At 38.1% G+C, this 20,540-nt stretch overlaps 1 protein-coding gene across 7 annotated transcripts in view; it reads right to left on the reverse strand.

Moving 5' to 3' along the window:
* Positions 1 to 20,540, reverse strand: part of MAP3K4 (mitogen-activated protein kinase kinase kinase 4) — a 481,171-nt gene that overhangs the window by 322,481 nt on the left and 138,150 nt on the right. For 6 of the 7 annotated variants that reach the window (XM_053710936.1, XM_053710933.1, XM_053710939.1 and 3 more), the window contains exon 2: positions 3,484 to 3,674. In XM_053710936.1, coding sequence (XP_053566911.1) covers positions 3,484 to 3,674 — 191 coding nt within the window. Of the gene's footprint in view, positions 1 to 3,483; positions 3,675 to 15,064; positions 15,123 to 20,540 lie in introns of those variants that run through there. The other variant, XM_053710934.1, reaches the window with a different exon arrangement.

Raw genomic sequence — 20,540 nt, forward strand, 5'->3', positions numbered from 1 at the left:
AATTAACTGCCATAATAAAAATTATAGTCATTCATACCAGTGGTAAAGAAGCATGCTCTTAAAATTACTCAGTTTATGTTGTCATTCTTAGAGCTTATAGCTGTACATGGGCAAAATTCCTTAGAAGGGTACATTAAAGGAAATATGCCTATTGTATTACGTTGTAAAGTGTTTTAGGAAATCTAAGCAATTTTTTTTTTTTAAAACGTTCAAACATTCTGGAGAAATGCACATAAAATATCTGAAAGAGGGAAATGTAAGTGTATTACAGTTAGTTCTAAAAAACAACATCTTTTCTTTTATGCTTGTGTGGTGTACTGCTGTCCACCAATAAAACAGTGGGATTCCTGCGTATCAACCAAAAAGGCCTCAAGCACCAGTTGTACACATATATGCAATTTCAGTTGGCTTCAAAATGAAAATAAAAAGTTTCAACCTTTTTTCATAGAAACAAACATTTTTTAAACACATATAAACAGTTCTCCTCCATATGCAGGATAGGAATTCAGTTTTTTTTTTGTTTGTTTTTTTAAATATTGATGGGCTGTCTTATGCGGATACATACATGACACATAAAAATGCAAATATAAAAATAAGAGCGAACAGGGTTTCAATATTTGGATAAAAATAATGTCACTTGATTTCCCATACAATACTGGCCAGAGCTGTCTGCAACATGGGGAACAGATTAGAGATCAAGTGGCCGGATGTGTGTGAGGATACATGTAGCCCTACTCTGCAATGTAGAACTGCTAGAATTTGAACAAATTTGTCGATCCCTGGCATAGGTAACCAGCTGCATTTTAAACAGAAGTCACACTCACACCAGTTACACTATAAAACAATTAATAACTCTCATATATACCCATCAATACCTTTAACGAGCTGAACTCAAATGGCATTTCAGCAAACATGTTGTCAAAGCCTCCAAAATATTTCAGAAGAGGCCCTTGATCATGGAAATATAGGCCCAGATTACGAGTTTTGCGTTAGAGGCTATGCGGTGCTAACAAGCAGTTTTCCCTCACCGCTCACTTACCTACAGCGCTGGTATTACGAGTTTTCAGAAACCCGTCGTTAAAAGAAAGAAGTGAGCGTTGAGCAAAATTTTGCTCATTACCGCACTCCAATACCAGCGCTTCTTAAGTCAGCAGTGAGCTGGTCGTATGCGCTCGTGCACGATTTCCCCATAGGAATCAACAGGGAAAGCCAGCTGAAAAAAAGTCTAACACCTGCCAAAAAGCAGCGTTAAGCTCTTTAACGCAGCCCATTTGATTCCTATGGGGAAATAACATTTATGTCTACACCTAACACCCTAACATGAACCCAGAGTCTAAACACCCCTAATCTTACACTTATTACCCCTAATCTGCTACCCCCGACACCTGCATTATAATTATTAACCCCTAATCTGCCGCTCTGGACACCGTCGCCACCTACATTATATATATTAACCCCTAATCTGCTGCCCCCAACATCGCCGACACCTACATACTATTTATTAACCCCTAATCTGCTGCCCCCAATGTCGCCGCAACCTACCTACATTTATTAACCCCTAATCTGCCACCCCCAACGTTGCCACCACTATATTAAAGTTATTAACCCCTAAATCTAAGTCTAACCCTAACACCCTCTAACTTAAATATAATTACAATAAATCTAAATAAATATTCCTTTCATTAACTAAATTATTCCTATTTAAAACTAAATACAGGTGGCCCTCGGTTTACAACGGTTCAATTTACACCGTTTCAGAATAACAACCTTTTTTCCAGCCATGTGACTGCTATTGAAAAGCATTGAGAAGCAGTGCATTTATTAAAATAGCCAGTAGGTGGAGCTGTCCGCTTGTGTTGCAGCAAAGCCAAGCAAGCTGAAATTAATCCATTTAACCAGACCTGAGCTATCAAGCAGATTTCAAAGGAACAAGATCTTCCTGTCTATAAATCAGTCCAGATTGGAATGCATAGAAAGAACTGTTTGCAGAAAAAAGTTAAGTCTGTGTTGTGTGATTATTTTATTAGGTTTATAATGCTGTTTAGCAAATGTTTTTGTTCATTTAACTTAGTTTAATTATATATTCTGTGTTGTGTGATTATTTTATTAGGTTTATAATGCTGTTTAGCATTTAAAGTCTTCATTTCAAAGCTTTAAAAATAATGTATTAGGTGTTACTTATGACAATTTTGAGAGGGTCCTGGAACCTATCTCCCTCACTTCCCATTGACTTACATTATAAACTGGCTTTCAATTTACAACGGTTTCGATTTACAACCATTCCTTCGGGAACCTAACCCCGGCGTAAACTGTACTTACCTATAAAATAAACCCTAAGATAGCTACAATAAAACTAATAGTTACATTGTAGCTGGTTTAGGATCTATTTTTATTTTACAGGCAAGTTTGTATTTATTTTAACTAGGTAGAATAGTTATTAAATAGTTATTAACTATTTAAAAACTACCTAAAATAAATACAAAAGTACCTGTAAAATAAAACATAACCTAAGCTACACTAACACCTAACACTAATAAATGTAGGTAGGTTGCAGCGATATTGGGGCGGCAGATTAGGGGTTAATAAATAGTATGTAGGTGTCAGCGATGTTGGGGGCAGCAGATTAGGGGTTAATACATATAATGTAGGTGGCGGCAGTGTCCGGAGCGGCAGATTAGGGGTTACATTTTTTATTATAGTGTTTGCGATGTGGGAGGTCCTTGGTTTAGGGGTTAATAGTTAGTTTATGGGTGTTAGTGTACTTTTTAGCACTTTAGTTATGAGTTTTAAGTTACAGCGCTGTACCATAAAACTCATAACTACTGACTTTTAAATGAGTTAGGACTCTTGACGGGGTAGGGTGTACCGCTCACTTTTTGGCCTCCCAGGACAGACTCGTAATATCAGCGCTATGGAAGTCCCATAGAAAAAACTTTACAAAGTTTACGTCGTTTTGCAGTAAGGCCAAAGAAGTGTGCGGTGCCCCTAATCCTTCAAGACACTTAATACCAGCGGGCGTAAAAAAGCAGCGTTAGGACCTCTTAACACTGCTTTTTTACCTTAACGCACAACTCGTAATCTAGCCAATAGTTTCCACAGCTAAGCTGAAAAAAAAAAAAGTATGTAGAGTTTTACACTATTGAAAATTTTAGTTCAATGTTAAATTAAACACATCTCATATTTGCAAAGCATGTGAGAAATTCTCAAAAAAAGAATGGACCAAAAGTAGATACACTTTCTAAATCTGATTCTTGGACATAAACAAAGGTGAATTAATGCTATATATATATATATATATATATATATATATATATATATATATATATATATATATATATATATATATAGTCAAGAGAAAAGAAAAAAACGCATGTCAAGACCTCTTTATGAGACAAATAATGATAAAGAAAATGAATCTACAATCTGAAAGAATAAATGTTTAGCTGTAAACCACTGCCTAGTAAACTCTCAGCTGCTACGGACCTTTGAACATGGAGCGGCTGACCAACCTCCCCGTGCTGTTGCGTTGGTGTTTGGTTGACATGCGTTTCATCTGTCGGGGAGTGCTGGGAGGAGAGGTGCTATAGAATGTTTCTGCATTCGCTTCATCAGAAAACTCATCTGCTTCACGCTCCAGATTGTCTCCAACAGCATTTTCCGTCTTGCGCATGTGCCTGCAGGGGAAGGAACAAGCACCACAATATAGTAAAATGTAGACACAAGACATACAGCAAACGAAAACATTTTACTCCAAGAGTTTCAAAACCCTCTCCTAAGATGTCAAGAAAAATACCTGCCTGCTTTAGGGATAATGTGCTAAAGGAGATTTCAAAATTGTGGCATGTGAATACCAGTTAGAATAAAGTTGGGAACTAGCATCTAGAATTACAAGTTTCTATAATAATGTATAACAACAAAATTACTTTTCTAAAAATGTTCTTTTCAGGCCTCTATGAAGAGTGAACATTTTACTTAGTGTATTTTATTTTTATTAAACAGTTGTTTTGTTACATAGAAATCTGTCAATCATCTACCTACCTCTTCCATTTGTATTTAAATGATTTCTGGACTACACCGGCTGAGTCTTGAAGTTCATAGTAGTAAGGAATAAACATACTGTAAGTGCTGAAACCTTTCACATGCAGACCAAGCCAAAAAATTATACATTAGACGGGATGCTGTGAACTAACATTCTGTCAACACTTTCAGCCGTAACATGTACGTTTTTATAACTATAGTTATTTACTCTTTTTAAAATTTATAAAAAAAAATTTTAAAAAATCACATTACTTAAAAAGAACTTAACAGTTGTATATAAAATTTCCCAGCATCACATTAAAGATACCAGTAAAAGCATTTTCACGTAACATAACTCAAAGCTAGACAGGCATATAAATGCTGATGCAGACCACCTACAGCTGTATCAGTAGTGGGTTATATTTTTGTTAAAATGTAACAATAGCAAAAATGTATTTGGTATTTGAAACATGCTACAATTTTTCTCACATTTATCAGTATATAAATGGTGTATATGAAATCAAGTTACATAACTAACTTAAAATTAAAGCGATAGAATGATATTTGATTTGCCCTCTTTTCCTGTAATTTAACACTGAAAGTTGTAGATTTTCTAATTTTAAGAATTGGAATTGCACAATGCAGATTTAATAAACCTAACCCTGCCACTTATATTTCTCCCTAATGGGCCTAAGCAGAGGTGATATCATAAAGAACAGCAAAATTATGCTAACAAAATGACACTGGCTAGCCTTGTCTATTAAAATAACAAGACCAGATTGGCTTCTCCAAATAAGGCAAGTGGTGGCGAGAGTTTGGCTATTGAAAAACGAAGGCAGAAAAAAAAAGAAATACATTTTTTTTTTCAAAAAACTTTCACACCCAGCATGTATGTTAATCTACTGCAAGACAATAGAAAAGGGTACCTATACTACCAAACGCATTGTTGTTTGCTTAAAAGTGCATTACAAATAAAATGTTAGAATCAAGAATAAAGAAAAAACTAAATATCAATATACCAAACATACAATTAAAATGTCAAAAGTCAGAGAGTTTAAAGTAAAGTAATTAGTCTGGTGATCCGCTAACACTGTGTAACAAAAATATAGCAAAATTTATAGTGCAAAGTGAACTGAAGTAAAGGGTCCAAGACAAACCTCAAAGAAAAGGGAAAAAATGCAATAGTGAAGTTCTGTTAAGTGGATGAAGCAGACTTGGCAAATAGGACCTTACTCGCATATAAGAGAGCTAATCACTGAGCTCTCAGGCTTTAAGCGTTATCAATTAATCCCATCTAGGAACAATCGGCATCCAAACAATTCAAGGTAAGTATTTCAATAAAACACATTTAAAAACAGACTGAACACTGAGGATATTCAGGACAAGAAGACACAATAAGACAGTTCTACGAACAAGAAAGCGCTGACTGCCACTCAGTGTTAACTCACGATCTTGGAACTGGTGTCAGGTAAAGTGTAACAGCAATGTCCCCGTCTCCTATTAAAGTGTCTTTAGAATCCTCCAACGTACGTTTCACCAAAAATTTGTTGGCTTTTTAAATGAGATTTGAGTGTTCCGTCTTTTTTTTTTTTTAAAGGTGTTTTATTCAAATAGTTACCTTGAATTTTTGGGCTGCTGGTTGTTCTTAGATGGGATTGATTGATAACGCTTACAACCTGAGAGCTCAGTGATTAGCTGTTATACACGTGTAAGGTCCAATTTGCCAAGTCTGCTTCATCCAGTTAACAAAACTTCACTATTGCATTTTTTCCCTTTTCTTTGAGGTTTACCTTGGACCCTTCCCTTCAGTTCACTTTGGACTATATCCTTTGCTATATTTATGTTAAACAGTGTTAGTGGATCACCGTTATTATTTTTGTTGGGAACACACATTGAGAAAGGGTTCATGATTAATTTTTTTTGTAAAGTAATTAGTCTGTCTAGCATTATAGAATGAGGAGCCAACTGAGATTAAGAGGAGGCTACATAGCTATAGCTATATATATATATATATATATATATATATATATATATATATATATATATATATATATATATATATATATATATATATATATATATTTATTTATTTTTTACTTTTAATGTGCAGGAAACAAACATCAGAAATATATTTTTACAAACTTGTATGGTAAATGCTACAAATTTCCATATATTTATAAGCAGACCAAAGTAACGAAATGTATTAGAAGCACACATGAAGGCCAGGAATGGCCAGCTGGAGAAGACCATTGTTTGTGTATTTAAAGGGGAGAGGTATGGCTATCACTAAATAGGGATGTGGGGTTGAGAGCAGATTAAAAAAAGCAGCAATGTGGCCCCCAGGACTTCAATTGGACAACTTAGCAGAGAATTGAGGCTGGTATATGTATAACTAACATATTAAATATTTTTACCAAGCAGACACTAAAGAAAAATGACCACTCCTAGTATTGCTATTGTTGACAGTGTGAGGGTTAAAATGATTGAAAAATAATGACTGACCATTTAAGACACAATAAAAGTGAACTGTCATGCAGTTGCATCATCATCTCTGTAATGTCTGTAATGTCTGGCATCATTAATTACTCATTAGCTAGTGAAAACACGTACAGCATTTTTCAAATACCTAAATGCATGGGCACAAATACCATCTATTAAATGGTACTAGCTGTGCCACACAAAAGTTATTAAAAATAATTACTTTCTACAGCTACTAATTATTCTTCTCAAACTATACACTATGGCAACTTATGGCTTCAAATAAAAACTTAAAATGATGCTTACCTGATCATTTTCTTTTCTCCAGATGGAAAGAGTCCACAGCTGCATTTATTACTTTTAGGAAATAAGATCCTGGCCTCCAGGAGGAGGCAAAGACACCCAGCCAAAGGCTTAAATACTCCTCCCAATTCCCTCATCCCCCAGTCATTCTGTCGAGGAACAGTATAAGAAATACCAGGGTGAAAAGGTGCCAGAAGAATAAAAAATAAGAGATGCCCCACAGAAAAAATACGGGTGGGGAGCTTTGGACTCTTTCCATCTGAAAAGAAAATTATCAGGTAAGCATAATTTAAGTTTAAGTTTTTCTTCATAAATGGAAAGAGTCCACAGCTGCATTCATTAGTTTTGGGAAAACAATACCCAAGCTATAGAGGACACTGAATGCAAAAACGGGAGGGTACAATAGGCGGCCCATTCTGAGGGCACCAGGCCTCAAAAACCACAACCCAACCAAACCCTGCTTCATCGGAGCCGGGCAAACAAACTAGAAGGAAAAGGCCCCAAAGACACTGACCCGCATATAGTCCGAAAGCCTAACCAGAGACCTTAAGCAGACTCACTAAGCCAACACTCCTCCAGGGGAACCTTTGCCCAGCAGTCGGTCCCCCCACACAACCCTTATTAGTACAGTACCAAAATCTTCAAAAGGGAAAGAACAAGGGTAAGCCAAAGGGATACCCAAAGCTACAGCAAAATCCATAAAGGAAAGACCCCCTTCAAAGGAAGGGCAAATCCACAGAGACCCAAATGGATCCCGAGAACAAGGGTAGGCGACGCCCAACCCACAAGGAGCAATCGGGCATCATCAAGGAGAAGAAACATCTCCCAAACAGCGTGCAACAGCACCGAAAAAGACAGCTGAAGACAAAGTCCTCAAAACGTCAAAACTCAGAGACTGAGCAAACAGCAATAACAAGTAGCAAACTCAGAAATAAACATCCGAGTCTAGAAACACGCTGCCATCCGTGTGAAGACACTGAGAAAACACTATCCGTAAGGAAGAAGTTGACGCACAAAATAGCAGACTGCTCCAAGACTTGCCCAACCTCCAAGACAGAGGACACTCTCCAGGCAATCCAGGCCACCAAGCCTACTCAAAGTTCTCAAAGGGGGAGAGGCACAGAACCTCCAAAAAGATGGTCCACTATCACCCCCAAGACCTGAGGAAAACAACAGATCTCAGATCCTAAGCCTAGCCAGACCAGCCCAAGCTACGGCAGATCTGAAAGCAAAGGAACCGAAAGGAACCCCAAGACCGGCCCTCAAAAGGGTGGAAGAATGGACACAGTCATTTTAACCTAAAGACAAACGAGCAGGCGTTAGACCTAAGAAGATCTAGCAAGGTCACCCGACTAAGTCTCAATGCGGAGCCAGCAGCTCCCCAGATGGACAGGAACAACTCAAAGAGCAAACCAATCCCCGAACCAGATAAGCATCTGTTCCAACCTCCTGAACACAGGAGAGGCCCCTAAAAAGGGAACCACTCCTTCATAAGGAGAACAACGAGCCCCCTAAAGAGGAGAGCATTGATAAACCCCTGCCCATAAGACAGGAAGTCATAGGAAGAACCGAGAGGCCATGTCACTGACAAACACGGAAGAACCCCTTAAAACACCATCATGCTAGCACACATACCAGACGCAAAGAGACAGCTGAGCATCTGCAAACCCTCCGTTTGCTAGGCAGGAGAGCCCACCATCAGGTCACATCAGTTGGCTGTCCCAAGGGAACCATATCGTTCGCACAAGACAAGCCCCAAGGAGCCCACGGCTCTCAGTAAATCTGGCCAAGTTGTAAAACAGAACAGCCAGAACAAGGGCTAGGCCTAAATACCCCGAAAACTGGAACCCCCGGCCAGTCCTAGGATCATAAGGTTTTGTAACATCCCACAGTGGGATCCACAAAGAGAAAATGCTGAGTAAAGCCTCGACAACCGGAAAATCAGGACAAGAAGCCTGGGCTCCACAAATGTTTTTTAAATTTTCCAGGAACATAAATCCCTCGCCTGATATAAAAAAACAGACCTCCAGGGAAAAAATCCAGAATAACCCAGATAACAAGAGCAAGAAGCCCTTGCAGGTCCCGACCCAAAAGGAAGAGACCACCCCTTGCAGGAGCCCAACACTCCAAAGAGCCCGGGCCATAAGGACACTAGAACTAACAGACGTCCAAGCAACATTAACATGACTCTGCATGAAAGAGTGGCTAATCCCCCTAAGGGACACAGGACGCTGCTCATTTTATTTTATAATAAAAGGAGGATGACAATACCTGACCCATATGAGTGAAAAACCCCTAGGACCTCTTCTATCCCAAGAAAGAGATGCAGAGCATTTCCAACACTGGGAAAGTACCCCTAACCGGAGCCCAAAACGGACCTCACTGTTTAATGTCCCGAAAAAAAAACAACCAACTCTCGAAGGGATACCAAGTCCCCCAAAGGCAACCCTTCCACAAGGAGAAACGGGCATTCCAAGAGGTCTCAATAAAGAAGAGAACCACTAAAGGAACAAGTCCAAAAAGGACAATTTCCTAAATCAACACCGCCACGACCAGCGGAAAGAGGCGCTAAACCCTCTAATTTTCCCACCACGTGGGAAGGAAAACTCTAGATTCCGAGGTATCTGAAACGACAGAGTGACGCAGCAAAATTCACTAACCCAGTCACCAGAGAGAAGGCTATTTAGGACTGAAACAATCCAGATAGCCATACAGACCCACAAATCCTCTTGAGAATGCTTAGCTGAAACTTGTAAAACAAATAACAAGAACATAAATAATGTTAAGAGCACTCGGCATCCCAACCTGACCAGCAAGGTATAATAGGCGTGTCTAAATAAGCCGCAAGACAGAAGATCTAAACCCAAGCAGGACCAGCCTGCAACCAGGGTCATAACTGCCAAGCTGGCTAAATCCACCCTCAGAGAGGGAGGAAGAAAAACAGACAAACATGGGACTAACGTGTCCCGAACAACTTCCGTAGAAGCAAACAGTGAGTATCGATCCGCAGGAAACATAGTATGAAAAAGAAATAAAATTCATCCTAACCGCATAAAATAACAGGCAACCTGAGGGTTAACGCCCTAGAAGAAAAGAAACATCCGCAGGACAAGCCTAACGGAAACCCTGTTCTTCCAACAAAACTGGGAAGCATCTCGAGACTTAAAGCAGATTACTTCATTCCCCCATGTCTATCGAGGTGAGCCATTCGAAGGATGAGACTGATGAATCCCATAACCGAGAAGGATAGGATCCCCAAACCGCTCAAAAACATGTCTGAGTAAAACACGAAGGCGAGCCAGCCTGTAACAAAAGGCACAACACTCTGGAACAGTTACACCCGCAGGGAACTGCACATGCCCTCTAGTGGCCGAGAGACCTGGGACAGTCAGGCACGAGCATAATCGCAAATAAACATCTGGACTTTGTAGACGAGCAAGCGCCAAAAGTATGTAAAAAGAGGAAAACACATAACCTGGGTTACCCGCATGTGTAGTTATAGTAGGGAGCGGAAGGGAACTCACCTCCCAGAGGACAGGGCCCCCCGAGGCGGATGGCTCAGCAGTCCCTTGAATCCCTGAGCCTGAGGAACAAGGCGCTCTAGGACAGCCTAAAGAACATAACTGACTGACGTGAGTCAATGGGGCCAATTCGCATTCGTCACAGGATAAAGAATCTGAACAATCTCAACATCAGCATCCTCCATAACTGGATAAAGGATACCAAAAAATGGACTATATAAAAAAAATTAAATGGCACCTGACACCCACAATGACTGGGGAACTCACCACCTCCTATGATCCAGACACCAGCGGACTACAATTCTCCATCGCCACACAGAAATGCGGAAATGGGAGACCACAACGTAGACACGCCCGGTCACAAGGTGAACCCTACAGTCCAAAAAAAGTGCGCCCAACCGTAAGGTTGCGTTACTTCGAAAGGCCATTATGTTCCAAAAAGCCACGAGCCCAGTTAACACTATACATAAGCAGACTGAATCACATAACAAACATGATTTTAAAAAACCCTGTTCAATAGTCCCCCTCAGGAGATATTAACCCTTGATTCCAAGATACTAAAGGAGTCCCAGTGAGACCCTGTTCGCAGGAACAAAATTAGTTACAGTACAATCATGAAGAAGTAAAATTAAATGATCTTACCGGAATCTACGCCATGGAACAGGAAGACGGCCCTTCAAGTGTGACGGATAGTAGCCTCGCCTCCGCTATGGACTTTAGAGAAGGAATCAGGCAGGGAAGCGAAGTTCGACAACGCCAATTGCTTGTGGAGTTGTTAAAATGAGTCGGGATGATTTCGCAGAAAGACTCTTCCTGCATCTCCGGATTGTAACCTCCATCCAAGCCCTCACTGAGAGACTGACAGGATTACTTAAAACTCCAGTCCCATGTTGAAGAGCACTACCCTCCATAAGAGATGAAAACAAACTTCTGACACTTCTCTGTCAACCTCCTGGGACGAAAGGCAAAGAATGACTGGGGTTTGAAGGAAGTGGGAGGAGTATTTAAGCATTTGGCTGGGGTGTCTTTGTCTACTCCTGGTGGCCAGGTTCTTTTTTCCCCAAAAGTAAAGAATGCAGCTGCGGACTCTTTCCATTTATGAAGAAAAGCTTATTTTATTTTTTTAAAAATACATTTTATAGAGTACTGTGCATGTCCCTCACTATATGTTGTTGTTAATTATAATAATAATAAACAAACAAATATTTTACACATTTGTAAAGAATGAAAAGCAATTGCAACCTCAGAAAAAAAAATCTTGCTTTTTTATAGTATTATGTTCCTAATTACATGAAGATATATGAAGTATTTTTAGAGGGGAAAAAAAGGAAGAAAAGCGTTTCAAGTTCACTTATAAAGTACCATTATCACCAAAATTATCAAAGTATTTATTAATAAAGAGTGGTTTCCCAATTACTTTCCTCCCTCTAGCAAGATTGAGAGTAGATTAGGGCAGTGGCTATCAGGCCTAACCAAATTTGTATCTAATGTCCTAAAATGATTAACTGAACTTAAAAACAGAGGCAGAGAGACAGACAGATTTGATAGATTAGAGAGATAGTGACAGACAGACACAGGGATGGACAAATAGCTCCATTTGGGGCTTCTAGTTCTCTAAATCATAACTAGAGGAAACATACTCTTTTTTTTTGGGGGGGGGGGGGACCTGTGGGAATTTCCAACCCTGAGTTTATCAAATATATATACAATTTAGGAGCCAGCTATAATACTGAAGAGCCAGATGCATATTGTTGAACCTTTAAACTTTTTATAGGCAGCCAGAAAGTTAATCTTTAACAAGTTTTTACAAAGAATATGCAAGTCAAAAACAGCAAAGCAATGCCATGAAACCAATGCCAAAGGACAGACCCCTATTGTTGGCACCATCTGTCAAAGTTTCTGGAAAGGGTGGATCTCTGATTTTCCTGCTCCACCCAGCAACAGAGAGTCAGGTCAGGAATGACAATATTGTTTACTGTAGTAATGAAAACTGCACTATGGTTCCCTAAGCCTCAATTCTCTGCTTGACCTTAAATGAACTTTTTTGATCACCGGTTCCCCACAGAGCAAAATGTAACAGAAGATGCTTTAGAAAACAGTGTTGAGGAAGCTACAGAACAGCTGCTGCTCCAGACGATCAAGTCACCTAACCTAGTCTCAACCTAGCATAGGAGTCAACAATAATTGTGCAAAAATAGTTTGCATTTTTTAACCTTCAACTAGAAAAAAAATGCGTGATATACACGTGAGTGCTTAAAAATTGGTTCTATGGGAAAAGCATATATGAAAACAAGAACTATGTATTTGTAATAGTCTTATTTCTAGTGGTCTGTTATACTGGTTTAGTGTAATCCAGAGCTTGACAAATTTGGGAGCCAGGGAATCGCAGATGCTAGGAAGTAACCTTTGATTCATTTCTAGAGAACTTCTCATATCTATAATTATAAGCACTTGGCCGGCTCTTAAAAAAAATGTGAGAGTCTAACAGCTAGATTCAAAAAGATTTGTCATGTAAGTGCAAGTGGATTTTCCCATTATTTACCTCCATACAGGTAAAGCCATGCAAGCATGTTTATGCTTCTTCAAAAAGAAACTGCAACAGAAAATGTGTATTGTACATTTATGGAAAGCTCAGCGCTACACAAAGTAAAAACATGCATATTTACATGAAAAACATACAAATGCCTACACATTTGTGTTGTAAACTCAATAAAACGTTATTTGTTGTTTATTGTTTAAAGGGACACTAAAGTCAAATTTAAACGTTCATGAATCACCTCCCACTGCAACTTTCAACAACTTTCAAACTGACTTATTATCAAATTTGCTTCATTCTCTTTGTATCCTTTGTTAAAGATTAAACCCACGTTGGCTCGTAGGAGTTTAGGAGTGTGCACGTATCTTTAGCAGCCAATGGCAACAGTGTTTGCTACTGTGCATAACTCCTAGATGGCTAAAGACACATGCATACTCCTAAAGACACGTGTGTGAGGGTGCATGCTCATGTGTACATGCACGTGTGTCCAAGTACAGTGTGTACGCTAATATTTGGAAGTAGAGCTTTAACGCACCGTTGTTAAGAATGTTTCAGTTTGTTTAGCAGTTTTTTTGCTAAAAAGTATGTCGGGATATATATTTTATTTGGTTAAAATTTACTGGCCCAGAGGAAAAAAGTTACTATGTACAATGTCTTACCCTTCCAAGTAATAAATCCAAGCCCTGTATAAGATAGATAGATAGACAGATAGATAGATAGATAGATAGATAGATAGATAGATAGATAGATAGATAGATAGATAGATAGATAGATAGATAATTGAAAATGTGAATGATAGATACATAGATAGATACATAGATAGATACAAATGTATGGCTCCTAAAATGTTAGAATTTTAAAGGGAAACTAAATCAAAATTAAACTTTCTTGATTTAGATGGAACATGCCATTTTAAGAGACTTTCCAATTTACTTCCATTATCAAATTTTGCAGTTATATGCACACTTTCTGAGGAACCAGCTACTACTGAGCATGTATATGAATACTAGTATGTGATTGGCTGGTGGCTGTCACATGACAAAGGGGACTGGAAAATATGGGGGGAAATAAATTGGACAACAACAAAAAAAATCTACAGCTTATTTGAAATTTATAGTGTTATGGCATTGTGTTTTTTATGCACTTGTTAAATGGACTGTTTACCCCAAAACTCTCTCTTCTTCAATTTGTTCCCAATTATCCATTTTACCTGCTGGAGTGTATTAAATTGTTTATAAATAGATCCTTAGCCTTTATATTGGCATTTGAAATAGCTGATTTAGCCTGTAGTGCCCCTACCTATACTGAAAGTATTAATACCTAAGTATAGGCTATTGACAAACACAGTCATGAGTAGAAATTACACTCACAGTGGGAGGTGGAAGAGATAAAGCTCTAAAATGTTTATTTTTAATTGTTATTTCTAAGTATTGTACAGAGACAGAGATAAAAAAGGGAAGCATTTGAGTGATATTGAGACCTGATCTGTCAGCAAGCCAAGCCTATTTTGATGGGATGTGGTATCAAAGAGCAAATCCAGCTATTTATTTTGCAAAAAGAAAAATATATGAGCTATTTCTCATACATTTTATATGCTGCAGCTTTTTTAACAAGTCATGGGGAACACATTCTGGGATAAAAATTTTTACAGTGAACTGTCCCTTTAATTATGCAATTGTACTGCATTTAATGGTCCTTTGTAAAACTCTAAATCTTATACATTGTAAGGCTATATCCAGAGAATAAACTTAATTTTGACAACTTTGTAAAGATACATTTTATGTCACACAAAAAATAAAAAAAAAAAAAAATATATATATATATATATATATATGTATAAAAAAACATGCATAATGTGTTATAAACAAACGGACCATAAATATAAAATTAAATGTAACCAAAGAGCGTAAAGTCAAGAATGTGAACCTTCCATTTTCAAATTTCTAAGGAAACAAAAACAATTACTCAAAGATAAAACCACTCGAACATAAAAAGAACTAAAAACATGGATTACTTAATAATGTATACAGTGAAATAATGTATTAATTGCTTTCTCCTTCTGGTATTTTTCTCTATTGACACAAAGCATTTGTTCATCTTTGAAATAAATATAAAGAGAGACTCATGCCGATATATCAAGTCATACCTATCTTAACATTTAATCTATAAAGTGTTTTATTGTTTTTCTTTGGCACTATTATATACTTACCTCTGTGCTGTCTGAGGATAAGACAAGTATTGTTGGTTAACCCCATTTCTTGCACAGATGTTAATAAATCCTTTGCTTCAAAGCCCAACTCCTTTGGTATCTCAGATACCTGCCTGAAATTTTAACCTGACCAAGATATGACTGATCCATGGATGTGTAATGCAATGATTACTGAAGAGTTTAATGCCGTCCTTTCTAATCCTCAGGTAACTCCCTTTCATCCTTGAGTCACTCTGGGGTCCGCCCAAACTGCTCAAAATCGTTCTCAACACCCCTGTGATTCACACTAGTTCAGACGGTATAAACAAATAAATCAGTACGTTTTATCGACATGCTGGATGAGATATGAAAGGCAAAAAAAAAAATATTTGGGACTTTTTTTTAATCACCACAGAGCTGTCTACAAAAAGAACAATATTATAATGAAGCATTAGATTTCAAAACAATTAAAACGCCTACAAAATCACTGGGATACAAAGATACATACCCAATTATTTGTCCACCTAAAAATGTTATTAAAATAAAGATTTTACAATGTTTTTTAAATCCTGCAGACACAAGCTACACAAGAGAGTAATTGCAGGCTGTGAATAAATCAATATACAAGAAACAAAGAAAACACAATCAATTAACAGGGGTGGAAGCCCATTAAATCATTTTTAATCATGCAAAAATATCTTGCATTAGTTAAAGGGACATTCTATTGCAAAACTGACATGCTGCAATTTGCTACACCAGCAATTTCTGTATTCCTGACCTTTGTTAACAATGTTTAATCCCACAAAGGGACTTGATATGCAAGTAAATACCCAATGCAAGCGCTTGAATCATTCAAGCAGAGACATGGACAATAAACCAATCAGGGGCAGCCATTGTACAACCTGCCAATCAACGTCCATTCAAGTGGAAATGTATCTGTATGTTTAATTCCTTGGCAGGGGTAAAACATGGAGTTAGCTAAGATCAGTAAGTAATGCATTGTTAAAGGGAAATAAGATTTAAAAAAAATGCATGCTTTAATCAGCAGCACTAGTCACATGACTGCTGAATGCATCAGTGGTGGTTTCCCCTCTGAACCAGCAGTGATCTGTGGGTCCCGAGTGGTACTTCCACTGTGTCTTTAACCCCTCTGTGGGGGTTAAACACATAATAGAGCAGGAACACTAGTCTTAAAGTTACATGCTCTGATTAAAACCCTGATGCAGAGCGTGTACATTTTTTTACTATTATGGCCCTTTGAAGGAAATATAAGCAAATTATGCTTTAAAGAGGTTAAACACAATATATGCAAGTGACAGTGCAATAATAAAATGCTTGAACATGTTTCCCTTGATATAGTTTTCCAAATATTTATAAACTTTTGAATGGTTGAACAGATTTGGCTGAAATTCAACGATTTTCCACAGACTAGCAGTGACTTTTTAATTAAATCCATTTATTATTTTTGGGGGGTTATCAAGGGGAATAATACAGTGGGGCAGTTTAAATCACTTAATTATTTAACCCAGTTTGTCTTGGTTTTAAAATGTAAAAATGTCTGAAGTTCTGATAATGTGTAACTTTACTGCTGAAAAAGAGTAATTTGCAATGACGAATATCATTTCTCATTTATCAACTCATTGTACCGCCAGGATGTATTTCCCTTCAGGGCCGTGAGAGCATGTGCTTTTCACTTGACTCCCTTTACTGCTGTTGCTTATGCTTTTTTAGAAATCATAAACTTAACCATATAAATATTGCATACAGAGAAGTGGCAAGTGATATAAAACAATGTTTCTTTTCTTCATGCTGGTCTGTAAATTGTGCGGCTATTGCCTCTTACAAAGTTTGCTGGAAAGCATTCTTGTTGCCTAGGAGACAGCTGAACTGTACACTTGCTGTCAGAGAATGGCTCAGCTGGGGGTCAGTGGTTGGGGCACTTAATGCAGCTATGGAAGAAGGTGGTCAGATGACACTATATGGGTGAGGGCAAACAAACGGTGCAAAAACATTTGACAAATGGTCCTTAAAGGGATAGTAAACAGCAAAAATGTTATTGTTTAAACAGATACATAATCCCTTTATTTACCATTCCCCAGTTTAGCACAACCAACACTGTTATAGAATTATACTTTTTACCTCTGTAATTACCTTGTATCTTGCATTTCAGGCAATTAGTGCTGACTCTTAAATAACTCCACGTGCATGAGCACAATGTTATTTGTTATGAAACACATGAACCAACACCCTCTAGTTGTGAAAAACTGTCAAATGCATTCAGATAAGAGGTGGCCTTCAAGGGCTTAGAAATTATCATATGAGCCTACCTAGGTATTCTTAGTTTAGCAAATTTGATAATAAAGGTCAATTTAAAAAGTTATTTAAAATTACATACTCTATCTGAATCATGAAAGTTTTATTTAGACTTTACTATCCCTTTAATATACAGGAATGCAGGGTGCTAAACACATGAGTCATCATTCAGCCCATTTACAGTAAGATGCCATACTGCGCAAATAGCAGGACATCCTTACATGAGGTGCCATACTAATCTGGGGACAGAGGTGGCCCTTAGAGACAGGGGAAATATAATAGTTTCTAATGCCTTAGACGCTGTTGATATGTGGACACGGTAAGTGACCAGCATCCTCGTGCACTGTTCAGTCTTTATATGCCGTTTATGACAGCTGCAAAGTGCGCATGTGTAGTCGCTTCTGACAGCCGTGCATATGCCACAGTTAAATGCACCTCTGAATGCAGACAAGTACTCAAGCGATTAACTCTTGCAATGTAGTGTCACATGCAATTTAAAGGGATATTACAGCCAAAATAAAAAAACCACATGGATGCATTTCAGTATTGAACAGAAGCAATTTTGTAATATACATGCATTAGCAAAAATGCTTCTAATAAAAGCTATAGCTGTTTCAAAAGTGTATTTAAGTATGCACCATGCACCAGCATTTTAAAAACAACACTTGTTCGGAGAGCCTAAGGTGCTTGTACCATCTGGTAATGACTCAATTTGTTAATTGCTGACATGATACAAGCCCCACTGATGATTTAAAATGTGGATGCAGTGAAAATATCTAGCTATGCTTCACATGCATCTGCAGAGAAAAATGTTAGCACTAAAACAGTGATAAGTCTTAATAGAAGCATTTTTGTGAATACTTGTATATTGCAAATAAGTTTCTAATAAAAAATGTCATAAATCTATGTGCATTTATATTTTGACTGGAATGTCCCTTTAAGATTTAAAGGGACCTGAAACCCAAAATCATGATTCAGATGGAAACCTTTTTAAATTTGTAGTCACTTATTTACTGTTAACAAATTTGCTTCATTATTCTTTGTTGAAGTGATATCTACATAGGTAGCGTGCACATGTCTGGAGCAATACAGGACACAAAATACTGCTGCCATCTAGTGCTCTTGCTAATGTATAGTATTCTTGCAAAACTGCTGCCATATAGCACTACCCCAGAGGCAGAACTTTTTTTTTTCACTTTCTGCGATGAGATTTGTTTTTAGTGATGATTTTTCTGCAGGTCATTTTTAAATCAAAATCAATTTTAAATTAAGCAGTTACACTAAAGCACCAGTTCAATTGCAATGTGTTGGTTAACTGGAGAATAAAGCCATTTTTAAAGTTTTATAATATAGTGCAGTAGTTGAAAATTGCATTGCAAATTAGCTGTAGACGAAAAAAAAAAATTATAAAATGTCTCTTGAATAAATGTATTTCGGTTTCTCTTAGTCTAACAAACAAAAAGTAGTAATAAAAAAGGAGCATTGCTCATAAGAATGTCTTACATTTAAAAAAACATAATTTATGCTTACCTGATAAATTCCTTTCTTCTGTTGTGTGATCAGTCCACGGGTCATCATTACTTCTGGGATATTATCTGCTCCCCTACAGGAAGTGCAAGAGGATTCACCCAGCAGAGTTGCTATATAGCTCCTCCCCTCTACGTCACCTCCAGTCATTCGACCAAAGACCAACGAGAAAGGAGAAGCCAAGGGTGTAGTGGTGACTGAATTATAATTTAAAAAATATGTACCTGCCTTACAAAACAGGGCGGGCCGTGGACTGATCACACAACAGAAGAAAGGAATTTATCAGGTAAGCATAAATTATGTTTTCTTCTGTTATGTGTGATCAGTCCACGGGTCATCATTACTTCTGGGATACCAATACCAAAGCAAAAGTACACGGATGACGGGAGGGATAGGCAGGCTCATTATACAGAAGGAACCACTGCCTGAAGAACCTTTCTCCCAAAAATAGCCTCCGAAGAAGCAAAAGTGTCAAATTTGTAAAATTTGGAAAAAGTATGAAGCGAAGACCAAGTTGCAGCCTTGCAAATCTGTTCAACAGAGGCCTCATTCTTAAAGGCCCAAGTGGAAGCCACAGCTCTAGTGGAATGAGCTGTAATTCTTTCAGGAGGCTGCTGTCCAGCAGTCTCATAGGCTAAACGTATTATGCTACGAAGCCAAAAAGAGAGAGAGGTAGCAGAAGCTTTTTGACCTCTCCTCTGTCCAGAATAAACGACAAACAGGGAAGAAGTTTGGCGAAAATCTTTAGTTGCCTGCAAGTAGAACTTGAGGGCACGAACTACATCCAGATTGTGTAGAAGACGTTCCTTCTTTGAAGAAGGATTTGGACACAAAGATGGAACAACAATCTCTTGATTGATGTTCCTGTTAGAGACAACCTTAGGTAAGAACCCAGGTTTAGTACGCAGAACTACCTTGTCTGAGTGAAAGATCAGATAAGGAGAATCACAATGTAGGGCTGATAACTCAGAGACTCTTCGAGCCGAGGAAATAGCCATTAAAAATAGAACTTTCCAAGATAACAATTTTATATCAATGGAATGAAGGGGTTCAAACGGAACACCCTGTAAAACGTTAAGAACTAAGTTTAAACTCCATGGCGGAGCAACAGTTTTAAACACAGGCTTGATCCTAGCTAAAGCCTGACAAAAGGCCTGGATGTCTGAATTTTCTGACAGACGCCTGTGTAACAAGATGGACAGAGCTGAGATCTGTCCCTTTAATGAGCTAGCCGATAAACCCTTTTCTAAACCTTCTTGTAGAAAAGACAATATCCTAGGAATCCTAACCTTACTCCAGGAGTAATCTTTGGATTCACACCAGTATAGGTATTTACGCCATATTTTATGGTAAATCTTTCTGGTAACAGGCTTCCTAGCCTGTATAAGGGTATCAATAACCGACTCAGAAAAACCACGTTTTGATAAAATCAAGCGTTCAATTTCCAAGCAGTCAGCTTCAGAGAAGTTAGACTTTGATGTTTGAATGGACCCTGAATCAGAAGGTCCTGTCTTAGAGGTAGAGACCAAGGCGGACAGGATGACATGTCCACTAGATCTGCATACCAAGTCCTGCGCGGCCATGCAGGCGCTATTAGAATCACTGATGCTCTCTCCTGTTTGATTTTGGCAATCAATCGAGGAAGCAGCGGGAAGGG

Source organism: Bombina bombina, chromosome 4 (genome assembly GCF_027579735.1).
Source record: "Bombina bombina isolate aBomBom1 chromosome 4, aBomBom1.pri, whole genome shotgun sequence".
Taxonomy (NCBI): domain Eukaryota; kingdom Metazoa; phylum Chordata; class Amphibia; order Anura; family Bombinatoridae; genus Bombina; species Bombina bombina.